This window comes from Pseudonaja textilis, chromosome 1 (assembly GCF_049901715.1).
Source record: "Pseudonaja textilis isolate UNSWEBS1 chromosome 1, rPseTex1.2, whole genome shotgun sequence".
Taxonomy (NCBI): Eukaryota; Metazoa; Chordata; class Lepidosauria; order Squamata; family Elapidae; genus Pseudonaja; species Pseudonaja textilis.
In genome coordinates this window covers 317,332,044-317,349,543 of record NC_141990.1, presented here as the reverse complement: position 1 = coordinate 317,349,543, position 17,500 = coordinate 317,332,044, and the positions used below count along the sequence as shown (strand labels likewise).

At 47.0% G+C, this 17,500-nt stretch overlaps 1 protein-coding gene across 1 annotated transcript in view; it reads left to right on the top strand.

The window, feature by feature from the left end:
- The window catches only part of NRTN (neurturin), a 66,945-nt gene that overhangs the window by 48,041 nt on the left and 1,404 nt on the right, over window positions 1-17,500 (top strand). Inside the window, exons 3-4 of the mRNA XM_087922564.1 lie at window positions 3,768-4,029; window positions 16,855-17,500. The exon at window positions 16,855-17,500 is cut by the window's right edge and continues 1,404 nt beyond it. Of these exons, the coding sequence (XP_087778690.1) occupies window positions 3,795-4,029; window positions 16,855-17,303 (684 nt within the window). The 5' untranslated portion in view covers window positions 3,768-3,794 and the 3' untranslated portion in view covers window positions 17,304-17,500. The remainder of the gene's footprint in view (window positions 1-3,767; window positions 4,030-16,854) is intronic.

Genomic DNA, 17,500 nt, shown 5'->3' with positions numbered 1-17,500 from the left:
TGGGCTGTCAACTCTGAAGGTGATCTGGCTGAAGCCATTTGTTCCCTACCTCATAGTTGCCACGATCTTTGAAAGTGGGGAGGGAGGGGAGGAAGCGGATAGACCGGCTATCAGTCAAAACAAAAAGTTTTCTTGTGGGAACCAAGGTCATCCCAACAGATGGCAAGTGGAGAGGAGTGACCAAGCAGCCTCCCAGCTACCTTCATTGGACAATGTGATTGGTGACACCTGGGAAAGGAAATATTTGCTCTTTTAACTAGGGGGAAAACTGCAGGAAACTTTAGAGTTGGTTTTCACTAGCTTTGCCAATATGATGTGTCCAACAAACATGTCCTTTGTCATGCCCCTATCGGAGTCTGAATCCAAGGAGGAAGCCGAACAGCTGACAAGAAGTGGGCAAAGTCCAGCTGGGCAGAGCAGGAGAGAGGTAGAACAAGGGAGCGGGAGTTGGGGGGAAGACCCAGGCCCACCGCCTCTTTATCGTAGGGCACGCAGGGAGGAACAGAGAAGAGAGCAACATGGGTTGCATGGGAGGAAAAGGCCCTGATTCCCTTCACTAGGCACACCTGGGAACACAGTTTATAAGAAAGGCAGGCTGCGTGCAACAAGCTGTTGGGAGCAAATGTGACTTTATCTTGTGTTGTCATTGCTTATCTGTGTTCCTGGCATCTTCCCAACTGTGTGAGTTTTGCCGTGCCTTCAAGTCTGAAATTCTTGCTCCTGCCCTGCCAAGCTAATTACTTCAGTTTGGTTTGATTGGAATTAAAGTGACAGTTTGTGTTGATAAGGTGACTTAACTATCCTCCTTTAGGGAGGACAGTCCTCCTTTTGTAAGTTCTGTCCTCTCTCGAAAAGTGTCCCCCTACATATATCCTCCTTTTTGATATTTGCAGACTAATCTGTAAATCTCCGTATTTGATCAGTGCCGATCCGATCCGTTGTGTGAGATGTGACGTATCTGTATTTGACATGACGATTCGTCAAGGCTCGGTACAGTGCGGCGAGACGCGATTATGAGACGCATGCGCTCCACACAGGAGAATTGTTTTGAGACAGTGTGCCATGAGCAAGAGTGCGCCATGCGCAAGTGGCTTTATTTTTTTTCTTCAATTTATTTGTGTCCTCCTTTCCATTGTAAAAAAAGTTGGTCCATGTTTTGGACTTCATTTTCTGCAGTCAAAGGCTGTTCCTGGGAGAGTTTTTCTTCAGCCAGAAGGTAACCTGGACATTGGGGGCAAAGCTGGAGATAATAAAGGGACTCTTATTGATTATCTGGCTGTGTTGCCTTTATGCCACGCCCTTTGGGTCATCACATTATTTTATTTTATTTATTTATTTATTTGATTTGTCAATTGTTTACAAGATAATAAGTATAAGTGTATACATAGTTATGAATACATGAAATGGGTACATATAAGAAAAATAAAAGAAAAATAAAAGAAACAATAGGACAGGGACGGTAGGCACATTGGTGCGCTTATGCAGGCCCCCTACAGGCCTCTTAGGAAAGGGGTGAGGTCAATAGTAGACAGTCTAAGGTTAAAGTTTTTGGGGTTTGGGGAAGAAACTACTGAGTCGGGTAGAGTATTCCAGACATTGACCACTCTGTTGCTGAAGTCGTATTTCCTGCAATCAAGTTTGGTGCGGTTAACCTTGAGTTTGTATCTATTGTTTGCTCTTGTGTTGTTATGGTTGAAGCTGAAGTATTCATTGACAGGTAGGACATTGCAATGTATGATTTTATATACCATACTTAGATCAGACCGGAGGCGGCGTAATTCAAGGTTTTCTAGTTCTAGAATTTCAAGTCTGGTGGCATAAGGTATTCTGCAACGCGTAGAGGAGTGGAGAACTCTTCTTGTGAAATATTTCTGGACTTTCTCAATTGTGCTAATATTAGATACGTAATGTGGGTTCCAGACTGATGAGCTGTATTCAAGTATTGGTCTAGCAAATGTTTTGTATGCTCTAGTTAGTAGTGTGATATTACCAGAGAAAAAGCTACGTAGGATTAGGTTAACAACTCTTAATGCCTTTTTGGATATGTAGTTGCAGTGGGTTGCAGACATCCTTTGAGAAGTCTTCCTGCCTTGGAATTCTGCTTTTGGTGGATGTGTTACTCTGAACCTTGACACAGGCACAGTGACCACAGCGTCCTCCCATCCACCAAATCTTCCTTGCTCTGTCCTCTGCCACCACCACCGAATGGTCTGAACTTGGAATACCCCGGAACTCAGCATAGAGGCAACGGCAATGGGGAATATAAAAAATGCAGGATTCAGTCTGGATCAGTTACTAGGACCAGTCTTCTGAGTTTCTGGACTCGTGTTGTAGTCCATCTTTGGGGAACTTCTCTCTAGCAATTCGAGGTGTGGTATTCAAATGGTGCTTGTTGTATGTGGTTTTTTTTAGATTCTGATTGCGTTGTGTTGGTGGCTGGCTTTTAAGCCATTGGCTGTCATTTGCTTGTGCTGCCCAGCCCCCCACCTTCTAAGTACTTGATAGGCTAAGCAAATCAGCCAATCAGCACTCTTGTTGACTGATGGGTGGTGGTGGTCCATTTCCCAGGCTTCCATCGCTTCCCTGGCTGTTTTTGTGCCTGCTCGTCCAACAATCTTAATAGCTGCAAAGTTGGATGTGTGTCCTTGTACATTGCAGTGTGAAAATGGGAAGCCCACCGCTGCCGCCGCTGCCGCTGTTTGCTCTGCCCACTCGCTCAATCGCTTGCCAACCTGCCCACCTGGGTCTCCATCTGGGAACCCACAGAAAGTTGTCCTCGTAGAAAATGGCCTGTGTTGAGTTGTCCCACAATGTCTCAGTGGCATTTAGTCGGTAGAGGTGACTTGGCGGTAGTGAGGGACTCCTCCCTGGGTACTCACCCCCAGCCGGCCACCCTGAGTTGTCCCATTGTTCCACTGTATAACTGTAAAACTTTCCTGTAGACCTACAATGGATGGTATTAAGGAAAATCATGTGTAAAATGGGGAAATGTTAACGGTGCATGCAAAACCACGTGAACTGGGGTAAAGTGATACGAAATTCAGACAAAAGGTATAAAATGGGGCAAAACTCACTTAACGACTCCCTTGCCTAACAACAGAAATTTTGGTTTCCGTTGTGGTAGTAAGTAAAGAACTGCCTGTACATTAAAAAAAAAAAAACCCAAGTCATTGTATTTATTTATTTTTCTTTTATTGGCCTTTATCAATTGCTTCTACAAGTCACACACACACACATAAAAAGGGAAGCCACAACCCTGCAATTGAAGCCTTACATTTTTTTTACAAGTGTTATGACTTTTTGGAAACATGCGCACAGACAAACAGACACACACAGACAGTATAACCTGGGTTAAACATCTTTCCTGGGTAGTTTTCAGCAGTTTGATAAGGCCTGTAACAATCTAGCCACAGGAAGCCATGTACAATGACTGAGGACAAGGAATAAATGCATGTATTCATTTATATGCCGGTGCGCTAAAGGCAGAATCTAACATTCACCAGGGCGAAAGAACATACGCAGCCTGGGAAAATGAAACGAGTCCTTTTTAAAACAGGTGTTCTGCAAAACGCGGCACCATTTTCCAGCAGGGAAGGCGGCTGGCTCTGCCCACCCTAGACTCTTAACGGAGCATGCCTTTGACAGGATAGAGTAGTTGGTGGAGAAAAAAGTCGACTCTAGGATGCAACCTCTTTGGATTCTGCAGACATGACATCCTCGGGGAAGACAGGTAGAATTAAAGCCTGTTGCTTTTGACTGTCTTCCAGATTTCCAATGTCCTGACTGGGTCTAAGATGAAGGTATGGAAGCTCGCAGCCATAGGCACCATGGTTTTCGGCTCCATGTTCTCCATTTTGGTTTGTAGAGACATGCTCAGCTGGAGCCTCAAATCCGCTACCTTCCCTTTGTCGCTGTTCTCCAGAACTGACACCACTGACGCCTCCTCCTCCTCCTCCTCTCCCTTGTTGGCCCCGGGATCCAGAAGATTTCCACGGGAGCTGGGACGCCGCAGGTCGCTGATCTCCCAGTGTAAGTCCTTGTGTCTGATCTTCCTTTTTCTCTCTGGTGCAATGGATGTGTCCAGGAATGGGGGACATCGCATCCAAGGGGTTTTAGCCAGAGGGGGGGATTCAAACGGTGTAACAACTGGTTCAGTGAGTGCGTGCTTCACGTGTGTGTGTAGCATTTGGAACTCACCTTCTGCCTTGTGTGTAAAACAGCTGACGCGTGAAGCGGCTGAGCTGGAAGACCTGGAAATACAGCACAGATTAGAGCCCGGGAAGGCGGGTGGGTCCAACAGCTGATCGTTGGAGTGAAACAGGTTTGCTCACAGCTGATCTTCGGAGCTACCAGTTCACCTGAACCGGGCCCACCGGTAGAATCCCACCCCTGGTTTTATCCCACTCTGAGGGCTTCAGTGGTGGAATTCAAAATATTTTACTACTGGTTCTGTGGATGGAAATACAGGACAGGAAAGGGTGGGGGCAGGTGGGCGGGGCCAACTGCTGACCGGCGCTACCAGATTGCTAGAACCAGTGCGAACCGCCAGCATGCCACCACTGGAGGTAGCCTGATCTCAGCTCATTTTCTACAGGTAGTCCTCGACTTACAACTGTTTGTGGAGTGACCATTCCAAGTTACAACATCACTGAAAAAAGTGACTTATGACACATTTCACACTTACAACCATTACAGCATCCCCATGGTCATGTGATCAAAATTCAGATGCTTGGCAACTGACTTGTACTTATGATGGTTGCAGTGTCCTGGGGTCACGTGATCCTCTTTTACAACCTTCTGACAAGCAAAGTCGATGAGGAATCCAGGCTGACTTGACTAACATGTTACTAACTTAACAACTGCAGCAAGGATTAAGTAAACACCGGTGGCAGGAAAGGGCGTAAAGTGGGGCAAAACTCACTTAACAAATGTCTCACTTAGCAACAGAGATTTTGCGCTCAATTATGGTCGTACATTGAAGGTTACATGTACTCTTAAGTGCAATTTGGCCTCAGGCTATTGGTCTATGTTAGGCTGTATAATTTAGTAGCCAGAACAGTATACAATGGGCCAGAACACATAGTTGGAGTTGATTGGTTGGAGAGTCCTGGCTCATGCAGGAGGCAATCTGTGCTATGATTGGTTGCTGTGGGTGTAAAGGAGGAGTTTCCCTTTTCCCCCACCTTTTTTCTTCTGTGTGTTCTGTATATCATTAAGAGTTACCTCACGATATTCCTATGTGCCTAATTATCTTTGTTCATGCATGAGGCAATCTGCGCTGTGATTGGTTGCTATGGGTTTAAAGGGATGTCCCTTTTCCCCCGCCTTTTTTCTTCTCTGTGTTCCGTATATCGTTTAGATTTACCTCACGATGTTCCTGATTATCTTGTCTGCTCATGCATGAGGCAATCTGCGCTATGATTGGTTGCTGTGGGTGTAAAGGGGGAGTTTCCCTTTCCCCCCGCCTTTTTTCTTCTGTGTGCTCTGTATATCATTTAGATCAGAGGTCTCAAACTTAATTTACCTGGGGGCCGCTGGAGGCAGTGTCTGGGTGAGGCTGGGCCGCATAAGAGATTCCATAAAAAACGTTGTTAAAAAAATATCCTCAAATGTCATCAACAGTTAATGATTTCTCCAATACCTGAACTGTCCTGAACACATGAATAGAACATTGAATGAAGATCATGAACAGTTCCTCAGAACATGGCTTCTCCAGCTTACTCCTTGCTGCCAGAGACTTGACAACGCTTCCTCTCACATATCTGAGCCACATTTGGCTTGAGAGAGGAGGCACTTGAGACCCTCAGTATGGCTTGAAGATGATCATCAGTAAGTCTGGACCTGTACTTGGACTTGTTAAAGTTCAGGGTGGAGAAGAAGCCATGACGAGGAACTGCGGGCGGGACTTCCTTCAGAGGTCCATTCCCCTGTGGGCCGCACTAATATTATACTTTCATATCATGATGGGGACCACAGGATATCGTCCTGCAGGCCGCAATTGGCCCGCGGGCCGCGAGTTTGAGACCCCTGATTTAGATTTACCTCATGATATTCCTATGAGCCTAATTATCTTTGCTCATGCATGAGGCAATCTGCGCTATGATTGGTTGCTATGGGTTTAAAGGAGTGTCCCTTTCCCCCCGCCTTTTTTCTTCTCTGTGTTCCGTATATCGTTTAGATTTACCTCATGATGTTCCTGATTATCTTGTCTGCTCATGCATGAGGCAATCTGCGCTGTGATTGGTTGTTGTGGATGTAAAGGGGGAGTTTCCCTTTTCCCCCACCTTTTTTCTTCTGTGTGCTTTGTATATCATTAAGATTTACCTCACGATATTCCTAGGTGCCTAATTATCTTTGCTCATGCATGAGGCAATCTGCGCTATGATTGGTTGCTATGGGTGAAAAGGGGGAATTTCCCTTTTTTCCTGCCTTTTTCTTCTGTGTGTTCTGTATATCGGTTAGATTTACCTCGTGATGTTCTTGTGTTCCTGACTATCTTGTCTGCTCATGTATGAGGCAATCTGCGCTATGATTGGTTGCTGTGGGTGTAAAGGGGGAGTTTCTTCTTTTCCCGCCTTTTTCTTCTCTCTGCCCTGCATGCTGTTGAGATTTACCTCACGTTGTTCCTATGTGCCTAATTATCTTGTCTGCTCATGCGTGAGGCAATCTGCACTTTGATTGGCATGCTGAGAAAGTCAAAGGGGTGCACGATTTGCAGCTTCTCATACCAATGCACACCATTGGACACACTACCTGTGACCACAGTAGGTCCACAAGGATTAGCGGTTCCCTGATATTCCAGCTGATTTTTTTTTTTTAAAAAAAGATCCCTCTTAAAGGTGGACATTTAGAACAGAACAAAACATAATAACAGAGGTGGAAGGGACTTTGGAGGTCTTCTAATCCAACCACCACATCCAAGCAGGAGAGTCGGTACCTGTGAATGGCGAACCTATGTCACACATGCCGGAACTGGTATGCAGAGCCATCTCTCTGGGCCTCCCGTTGCTCTTCTGTGATCCAGCCTGTGCATGCGGGCTGGCCAGGTGGTCTTCATGTGAGCAGGAGCGCTAGAAACCAGCAGCTCCACTGAGCGCATGTGCGCGCCAGCCAGCTAGTCTTTGTGTGCACGTGCTTGTTAGAAACTGGAAGACCAGGTGGCTGGCGTGCACGCGTGTGCCGAGAAAGTAAACTTCCGGTTTCCGGTGCGCATGCTCGTGTGCTGGCTCCCGTTTTGGCACTTGGCGCCGAAAAGGTTAACCACCACTAGCCTATACCATTTGAGACAAGTGATTCTCCAATCTCTTCTTAAATGCCTCCAGTGATGAAGCACCCACAACTTCTGGTGGCAAGCAGTTCCCCTGGTGAAGTGTCCTCACTGCTAAGGAAGTTTCTCCTTCACTCTAGTTTGCTTCTCTCCTTGATGAGTTTCCATCCATTGCTCCTTGACCCGCCCTCAGGTGCTTTGGAGAAGAGCTTGACTGCCTCTTCTTTGTGGCAACCCCGGAGGTATTGGACCATTGCTATCCTGTCTCCCCTGGTCCTTCTTTTCATTAAACAAAACCAAGGGTCTTCAAACTTGGCAAGTTTAAGACTTGTAGACTCCTAGAATTCCTCAGCTAACATGACTGGAAGAGGAATTCTGGGAGTGGAAGTCCACAAGTCTTAAAGCTGTCCAGTTTGGAGACCCCTGAACTAGATATGCCCAATTCCTGCAACCGTTCTTCCTATATTTTAGTCTCCAGTCCCCGAATCCTCTTTGTTGCTCTTCTCTACACTCTTTCTAGAGCAGTGGTTCTCAACCTGTGGGTCGCGACCCCTTTGGGGGTCGAACAACCCTTTCACAGGGGTCACCTAAGACCCCTGGAAAACACGTATTTTCGATAGCCTTAGGAGCTGTAATTTTATGGTTGGCATTAGGAATGTTGAGAATCACCGCTCTAGGGTCTCAACATGGTTTTTTACAAGGTGCCTTCAGGTGCTTTGGAGATTAGGTTGACCCCCTCTTCTTTGGGGCAGCCCCTCAACTGTTAGAATGAGGATATCCTGTCACCCCTTTTCATTAAAATAGAAGACCCCCTTTTCTGAAACTGCTTCTCTCCGAAGGAAACAGACATCTAAAACAGAGATAATCAGTTAATCGCACCAAGATTGCCGCAAGGAAAGACTATCCGGTCCAACTGACTGCTTTGTGGAAGGCTAATCCCCATAACCCTTTTTTGCAATTAAATCCAGATCCCCACCTCCCGAGTCAGCGGGAACAAAGACGGATCAACTGGAATTGCGGCTGTTTGAGCAGAAAACAAAGGCTGGGATACATTTGGGTCCCCCTCCGCCCGCGATTTGTGGTGGGCTTTTATTTGGATTTAATTGTACGCTTGTGTAGGAATGAGACTCGTATGAGAGGCAGTTGATTAGGGTGGATCTGTGTAGGAAATTAAATCAAACTTGGAAGGATTAGGGAGCCCCTCTGAAAGGCTGTAAGGGCAGCAGAACAGTTCAATTCAGAACAGAGCTGGAAGGGACCTTGGAGGTCTTCTAGTCCAGCCCCCTCTCCTCAAGCAAGAGATCCTATACCATTCCGGACGAGCGACCGTCCAGTGTCTTCTTAAACACCCCCAGTGATGGAGCAGCCACAACTTCTGGAGGAAGGTCATTCTACTGATGTACTGTTCTTACTCTCGGGAATAATAGAGCAACAGAGTCGGAAGGATCTTGTAGGTCATCTAGTCCAGTGGTCACCACCCAGTGGACTGGGAAATACTGATGGTCCATGACAAAATTTTGGTGTCCGCAGAGGAATGTTCCCCTCAAAGCAATTAATCCAGGCTGCACAGAAACACAAGGCTGCACCGCCCGCATGGCCCGCGGGAACACAAGGGTTGCGTCGCTTGACTTGCGAACAACACAAAGTAGTGAGGGGAGGGGGAAAGGGCGGGGGGGGGAATTTGCCCCACTCGCCCCCTGCGCCTGGCCTGGCCACCGGGCTGCTTCTTTCTTCTTTTTTTTTTCTTCTTTTGGCTGCACGCAGGGAAAGCAGCCAAAGTCTTCCTTTCTCTCCCCCAAACTCCGCCAGAAATGAGTCTTTGGGACCCTGCAAGGCCTCCTGCTCCGAGAGGCTGCGCTGGCAAAGGCTCCTTTCTGGTGGAGTTTGGGGGGAGAGAAAGAAAGACTTCTGCTGCTTCTGCTGCTTTCCTTGCATGAAGCCAAAAGTCTCTCCTCTCTCTCTCCCCCTGAGAACGGAGCTGGAGACGGTATCCTGCGATCCCAAATAAAGAACGATCGATCGGTAGGAAAACAGGGCGGGGGATTTTCCTGTAGACTTTTTTTTGGATTTTCCCAGGGTCTCTGGTCCGCGGGATTTAAAATGATGGGTTTGGTGGTCCCTGAGGTCCAAAAGGTTGGCGACCCCTGTTCTAGTCCAACCCACTGCTCACGCAGGAGCCTCTGTGTCATTTCTTGAAAACCCCCAACGATGGAGCACCCGCAATTTCTGCAGGCAAGTCATCCCACTGACGAATTGCTCTCCCCATTAGGAAGTTGCTCCTTCGTTCCAGGTTGCTTCTCTCCTTGACTAGTTTCCATCCATCGCTTCTTTGCCTGCCTTCAGGTGCTTTGGAAAATAAATGGACCCCCTTTTCTTTGGGGCAGCCCCTCCAATACTGGAATGCTGCTATCATGCCCTCCCCCGCCAGTCCTTCTTGTCTCTAGACTGCCCAAACTCAATTCCTGCAGCCGTTCGTCATATGTTTTACCCTCCAGGCCTTCAGTCCTCTTAGTGGCTTTTCTCTGCACATTTTCCCCAAAGTCTCAACATCGTCTTTATGTTGTGGTGACCAAAAACCGGGTGCCATATTCCAGGTGCGGCCTTACTAAGGTTTTACAAAGCGGTGCTAAGACTTCCTGGTGATTTTGATTGTGTTTATCGTATCCTGCTGCTCAAACACGCAAGGCTTGGAAATAGAAAATAATGGGATGGATGAGGCGTCCGGCGCATTAGCGCGCACAAAGCTTCCGCCGGTTGACATTATCCAGATTGACTCATTTCATGGGAATTTGGTCCGAAGGGGATGTCTGCCTTTGAGTAAGCGGTTGCTGGTGACCAGCCTTCCTGTCTCAGATTCCAGAGTCATAACTGCCTTCACTTGCACGGGCTGAGCTGGCCTTTAAAATGGGATTAGTCAAATGTTTATTCATGCTTATTACGCATCCTCATATATTGCACCAGCTCCCCGGGGAGGACGGAGGGAGTTCTATGCAGCAGATCAGAAGAATTTATGGACTTTGAGGAGCGAAACAACTGCGCGCAGTATTAAGTCATTACAAAGAGGTAGTAAGACAGTCTTAAGTCTTAGTACTTCTTTATAATGCCTTGGTAAGAGCGCACTTGGAATATGACATCCAGTTTTGGTCGCCACGATGCAAAACAGATGTTGAGACTCTGGAACGAGTGCAGAGAAAAAGCAACCAGTGCATAAGGGCACCATCATGCCTCCTATCCCTGTCCTATTGTCCCCATTTATTTGTATCTATTTCCTGTACTCTTACTCATGTTTATACTTATACCTATTCTCTTGTAAGCGACCGACAAATAAAATAAAATAAAATTAAAATAAAATAAATAAACCAGGATGATTTGAGGGGACTGGAGGCTAAAACATATGAAGAACAACTGCTGGAACTGGGTATTGAAGGGAAGGACTAGGAGTGACAGGATAGCAGTTTTCCAATATCTAAGGGGCTGCCCCAAAGAAGCTATTCTCCAAAGCAGTTGAGGGGCAGGACAAGAAGCAACGGGTGGAAACTCATCAAGGAGAGAAGCAACCTAGAATTAAAGAGAAACTTTTTAAAAAATATATAATTTATTAGTTTTTACAATTAAAACCAACCAACAATACATATACAAATGAATAAAAGAAAAGAATAGAAGAAAGAAAGAAAAGAAAAGAAAGAAAAAATTAGAAAAAAAAAAGTTAAAAGCATTCTTATTTTTACAGTTTGCAAGATCTTTTTTCATAACCTTTGATTTATGTCATATACACACACCTGTTCTTTACATATATCACTATATCATTATTATAGATTAATACTTTTCTCCTATGCCTTATGATATATAATTTATCTTTGATCAATCCAATTATACCAACAATTCCAGCTACCATAATATAGTGAAGTATCTTTGTTTTTTAGCACCAAAGTCAATCTATCCATTTCTGCACATTTTGAAATTACAAAAGAGCAGATCGAATATAAACCAGAGTCATTCCTGTTAGGGATTTTTGATAAACACATTTCCAAAAAAGCTAAATACATAACAATACATATTCTAACAGCGGCCAGACTAGACTTCGCTCAATATTGGAAACAACATCAAACTCCATTGGATGAAATGATTATCGAAAAAATTTCAAAATGTGGAGAAACTTTCTAACAGTGAGGACAATTCGCCAGTGGAACAGCCTGCCACCAGAAGTTGTGGGTGCTCTGGAGGCTCTTAAGAAGACACTGGACAGCCACTTCTCTGAAATGATATAGAATAGAATAACAGAGTTGGAAGGGGCCTGGGAGGTCTTCTAGTCCAACCCCCTGCCTAGGCAGGAAGCCCTACACCACTTCAGACAAAAGGTTATCCGACATCTTCTTAAAAATTTCCAGTGTTGGAGCATTCACAATTCCTGGTGGCAAGCAGTTCCCCTGGTTAATTGTTCTCACGGTCAGGAAATTCCTCCTTAATTCCAAGTTGCTTCTCTCCATAATTAGTTTCCACCCGTTGCTTCTTCTCCTGCCCTCAATTGGCTTTGGAGAAATAGCTTGACTGCCTCTTCTTTGGGGCAGCCCCCGAGACCCTGATATAGGGTCTTCTTCTTGAGCAGAGAGGCTGGACTAGAAGACCTCCGAGGTCCCTTCCATCTCTTTTATTCAAAGCCCCTGAAGGCCGGGCAAGAAGCAACGCATGGAAACGAAGGAAGAAGAGAAGCGACTTAGAACTAGAGGAGAAAATCCCGAACAGTCAGGACAATTCGCCAGTGGAATTCAGTTCACCTTCTGGAGCTGTGGGGCTCCATCATTGGAGGTTTTCAAGAAGAGACTGGACAGTCGCTTGTCTGAAATGCCATTGGGGTTGGTCTAGAAGACCTCCAAGGTCCCTTTAGACTCTGTTATTCTATTATTCCTGAGGGTAAGAACAGTAAATCAGCGGAACAGCCTTGCCACCCGAAGTTGTGGAGGCTCTCTCACTGGAGGTTTTCAAGAAGAGACTGGACAGTCGCTTGTCTGAAATGCTGTGAACAGTCTCCTGCTTGGGGGGGGGAGGGGGGGCTGGACTAGAGGACCTCTAAGGTCCCTTTCAGCTCTATTCCGAATGGAATAGTTCCGCTCCACTTACAACCTTTCGGAGAGGCCCCTTAATCCTTCAGAGTTGGATTTAATTACCTACACAGGTGGCAGAGCTCCTACCTCAATCACTCAGTGACTGTGGGGATGCTGGGGTGGTCCTAACGGCGCCTCTTCGGCGCCCTCCACCTTTTGAATGGTCATTAAACAGAGCGGACATTAAGCAAGGACGATCTGCAATGCCTGCATGCACATATGTTTACATGCTCCAGAGAGAGAACTGGTCAGCCTGCACACAGATAAAGAACCCTGTCCCAGGTTCACAGACGCAATTACGACCACAACCGAGCCCAAAATCTACCTTGCAAGACTGTCGTTAAGTGAGTTTTGTCTCAATTTCCCGCCACATCTCTTAAGGGAACCCCTGCCTGTTGTGAAGCGAGTGAGACGGTCATTAAGTGAATCCGGCTTCCCCATGGGGAATTGCATAACTTCCTCGCCCACCCAGGAATTCTGCAACTGTTGTAACTATGAGTCCGTGACCGAGGGTCTGAATTTGGATCACGCGACCATGGGGAAGGCTGCAACGGTCATAAGTGTGAAAAACAGCCGTAAGTCCCTTTTGGGGGGGGAAAGAGCGTTGTAACTTTGAATGGCCACTAAACAAAGGACATCATGACGAGGCTTCCATTTTCTTCCCGAGGCCTCGTTGGGACACACAAGAATGTTTTTAGCATGAGGTAATAAACAGATTAGGATCTATTTATTCCTTTAAAAGATTTTAATGCAGCCACATTTCATATAAGCAGCCCTGGGCAGCTCCCAGTGAAAAGCCAAAGCACCGTAAAAGCCATATTACCCCTATAAAACGAAGCCCATTAAAACGTGAAGGGCAAACAAAAACCCTGGCACGAAGTCAGACCTCTCATTGGCACTCAGCTCGCCTTATCCCCAGCGCTTGGCGTGTGAAGGGAGGGAGGGAAGGAAGGAAGGAAGGAAGGAAGGAAGGAAAGGAGGGGAGGAGAGAAGGTAGAATAGAATAGAATGGAATGGAACGGAATGGAACGGAACGGAATAGAAAGGAATAGAACGGAATAGAACGGAACAGAATAGAATAGAATAGAAAGGAATAGAACAGAATAGAATAGAACGGAATAGAACGGAATAGAACGGAATAGAATAGAACGGAATAGAACAGAATAGAATAGAACGGAATAGAACGGAATAGAATAGAATAGAATGGAATGGAATGGAATGGAATGGAACGGAACGGAATAGAACGGAATAGAACAGAATGGAATAGAATGGAATGGAATGGAACGGAATAGAATGGAATAGAATGGAATAGAACGGAATAGAACGGAATAGAATAGAATAGAACGGAATAGAATGGAATAGAACGGAATAGAACGGAATAGAATAGAATAGAACAGAATAGAATGGAATAGAATGGAATGGAACGGAATAGAACAGAATAGAACGGAATAGAACAGAATAGAACGGAATAGAACGGAATAGAATGGAATAGAACGGAATAGAACGGAATAGAATAGAATAGAATAGAACGGAATAGAACGGAATAGAACGGAATAGAACGGAATAGAATTCTTTATTGGCCAAGTGTGATTGGACAAAGAAGGAATTTGTCTTGGTGAAAATACTCTCAGTGTACATAAAAGAAAAGATTCGTTCATCAAGAATCAAGAATCATAATGTACAACACTTAATGATAGTCATAGGGTACAACAAGCAATCAAATCATACTAGGAAACAGTCAAGCAGGAGGGGATGGGTGATAAGGAGTGGTGAGAAGATCAACAGTAATAGTAGTGTACACTTTGTAAATAGTTGGACAGTGTGGAGGGAATTATTTGTTTAGCAGAGTGATGGCTTTTGGGAAAAAACTGTCCTTGTGTCTAGTTGTTCTGGTGTGTAGTGCTCTATAGCATCGTTTTGAGGGAGGGAGTTGAAACAGTTCATGTCCGGGATGTGAGGGGTCTGTAGATATTTTCACAGCCCTCTTTTTGACTCGTGCAGGATCCAGGTCCTCGATGGAAGGCAGGTTGGTAGTAATTGTTTTTTCTGCAGTCCTAATTATCCTCTGGAGTCTGTGTCTGTCCTGTTGGGTTGCAGAACCAAACCAGACAGTTCTTGAGGTGCAGAAGGAAAGGAGGGAGCGAGGGAAGGAAGGAAGGAAAGGAGGGAGGGAGAGAGGGAAGGAAGGAAGGAAGGAAGGGCCGTGGTGGCGGTTTGGTCAGAATGAAGTTTTGCATGCTAACTCATTCCTCACAGACAGGAGTTTGATCCTGACCGGCTCCAGGTTGACTCAGCCTTCCATCCTTCCGAAGTGGGTAAAACGAGACTTGGATTGTTTGGAGCTAAAGGCTGAATCGGTAAAGCGCTTAGAGAGGGTTGTAAAAGCACTATGAAGTGGTATAAAAGTCTAGGAAGGAAGGAAGGAAGGAAGAAAAGAAGGAAGGTAGGAGGAAGGAAGGAAGGAAGGAAGGAAGGAAGGAAGGAAGGAAGGAAGGAAGGAAGGAAGGAAGGAAGGAAAAGAGAGGAGGGAAGGAAGGAAGGAAGGAAGGAAGGAAAGGAAGGAAGGAAAAGAAAGGGAAGGAAGGAAAGAAAAGAAAGGGAAGGAAGGAAGGAAGGAAAGGAAGGAAGGAAAAGAAAGGGAAGGAAGGAAGGAAGGAAAGGAAGGAAAAGAAAGGGAAGGAAGGAAGGAAGGAAGGAAGGAAAAAAAAGAGAAGGAAGGAAGGAAGGAAGGAAGGAAGGAAGGAAGGAAGGAAGAGCCATAGTGCTTCAGTGGTCAGGATGCAGTATTGCAGCCTAACTCACTGCTCACTGCCAGCAAGTTCGATCCTCATCGGCTCAAGATCGACTCAGCCTTCCGTCCTTCCGAGGTGGCTAAAACGAGGACCCAGTTTGTTGGGGGGCAAGAGGCTGACTCTGTAAAGCGCTTAGAGAGGGTTGTAAAAGCACTACGAAGCGGTATAGAAGTCTATGGGCTAATGCTAAAGAAAAACCAGAATTCAAAGGGCAAAATCATTGGACCGTTATACCAAAGGTGCCTTTTTTTTTCAGGAGGCCCCTGGACATTCTTGCTTTTTTTTTTTTTTCCCTTGGAAGACGTCTCGCTTCTCATGAAGCCTTCAAAGAAAAACAAACAAACAAGAAAAGTCCAGTGGCTTCGAGAAAAAAAGCCCCTTTGGGACAACCCTGGTCTGGAGGACGGAGCATCTCCGCCGACCGCTGGACCACAGGGGCTTTTGCTGCTGTCAGTTTGTATATTTGATGGAAGGTGGGGGGAGGGGAGGCCTATCAAACCTCAGGGGGAGGAGTTTTCCATCGGGGCAGCGGCTGCCATGGAAAAGGCTGACCCAAACTCCTAGCTGACCCAAAACGGTGGGGGCTAGGAGCATCCCCACTTATCTGACCTCGTAGGACGTCATGTACCCTGCAGGGGTGGGATTCTACCAGTTCGCACCTATTCGCTAGAACCAGTTGTTAACATTCTAAGCAGTTCGGAGAACCGGTTGTTAGAAGAAATTCCTGGGCTAATCCTGTAAGGAAGGCAGGAAGGAAACATTCTGGTGTTGCTTACAGAAATTGCCTCTCCGTTAACCTTTATTACATTCTTGGCAGGACTAGACTTCCTGTCTCTGGAACTTCTCTGGAGTTTTTTTCCCCTCCTTTGCTGGTCCTTTGCTTGTGTGGAGGGGACCATTCAAAGTTACAACGGCACTGAAAAAAGTGACTTATGACCGTTTTTCCCACTTACGACTGTTGCAGCATCCCCACAGTCATGAGAAGCCAGGGGAGGAGATGCGTGCCTCGATGTGAGTGATATTGAGTTGGCCATGCCCAGCCAGTCACATGACACCAAGCCACGTCCACCCGGTCACTTGACCACCATGCCACACTCACCACCTAAGCCACGCCCACAGAACCGGTTGTTAAAAAAATTGAATCCCACCCCTGGTACCCTGGTAGGATCCAGAAAGGGATCCTCAGCAGAGGTGGGATTCAAATTTTTTAACCACGGGTTCTGTGGGTGTGGCTTAGGTGGGTGAGGCCATGTGACTGGGTGGGCGTGGCTTCTTTTTCTTTTTTGCAGCACCTCTCCCCCATTTTGGGGGTCTTCTGTGCCTCAGGGAAGCCTCCTGCGGGGGCGTTTTTGCCCCCAGGAAGCTCCCCCAGGGCCCAGGAAGGCAAAAAATGGAGCACGGGGGTGGGTGGGGTGGGGTGCTGTGTGCTCTCCTCCATTTTGTGCCTTCCTGGGCCTCAGGGAAGCCTCCTGGGCGAAGCGGGAAGACCGCGAGGGGAATCCCAGCTCGGTTGATCCTAGGAACAGCTGATCGTTGGGAGGGGATTTGGGGGCCCTCCCAAACCCGCTGCGAACCCCCCCAGCAGCCCACCCCTACTTGAATGGGCAGCCAATGTAGCTCCCTCAGGAGAGGCAGCCCCCGGGCCCACGTTTCTCTCCCCTTGCTGACCTCTTCCCCCCTCTTCTGATTTCAGACAGCACTTTGTTTGAGAGCTACACGGAGGGGGAAATCCACCAACTGATCTCCACCCTGATTGAGCGCTACAGCCAATCCATGAACTCGGGAGGACACGAGCTGCCTCTCTTCGCCAAAGCCGGCAACCGGATGAAGCGCGCCAAGGCCCGCCACAAGCCCTGCTCCCTCAAGGAGCTGGAGGTGACTATCAGCGAGTTGGGCCTGGGCTACAATTCGGATGAGACCGTCCTCTTCCGCTACTGCAGCGGGACCTGCGAGTCGGCCGTGCGGAACTATGACGTCTCCCTCAAACACGTGCGGAGCATAAGGAAGATCCGCAAGGAGAAGGTGCGAGCTCGTCCGTGCTGCAGACCGCTGTCGTACGACGACGACGTCTCGTTCTTGGACACGGGGAACCGATACTACACCGTCAATGAGGTGTCAGCCAAGGAATGTGGCTGCGTGTGACCAGGAGGAGGAAACGCCAACGAGAAGGAAGAGAATCTCCATCTCCTTTGGCTGCACCCATGGGGGGTACCAGCCAGGGTGCACCTCCAAGTAGGGAAGCGAAGGAGAGCAGACGAGAGAGAACCGGACGTGGACAACTGCTTGGAAGGTCTACCTTAAGGATGGCGATGGAGGCACAGGGCCAAAGGACTTACAGC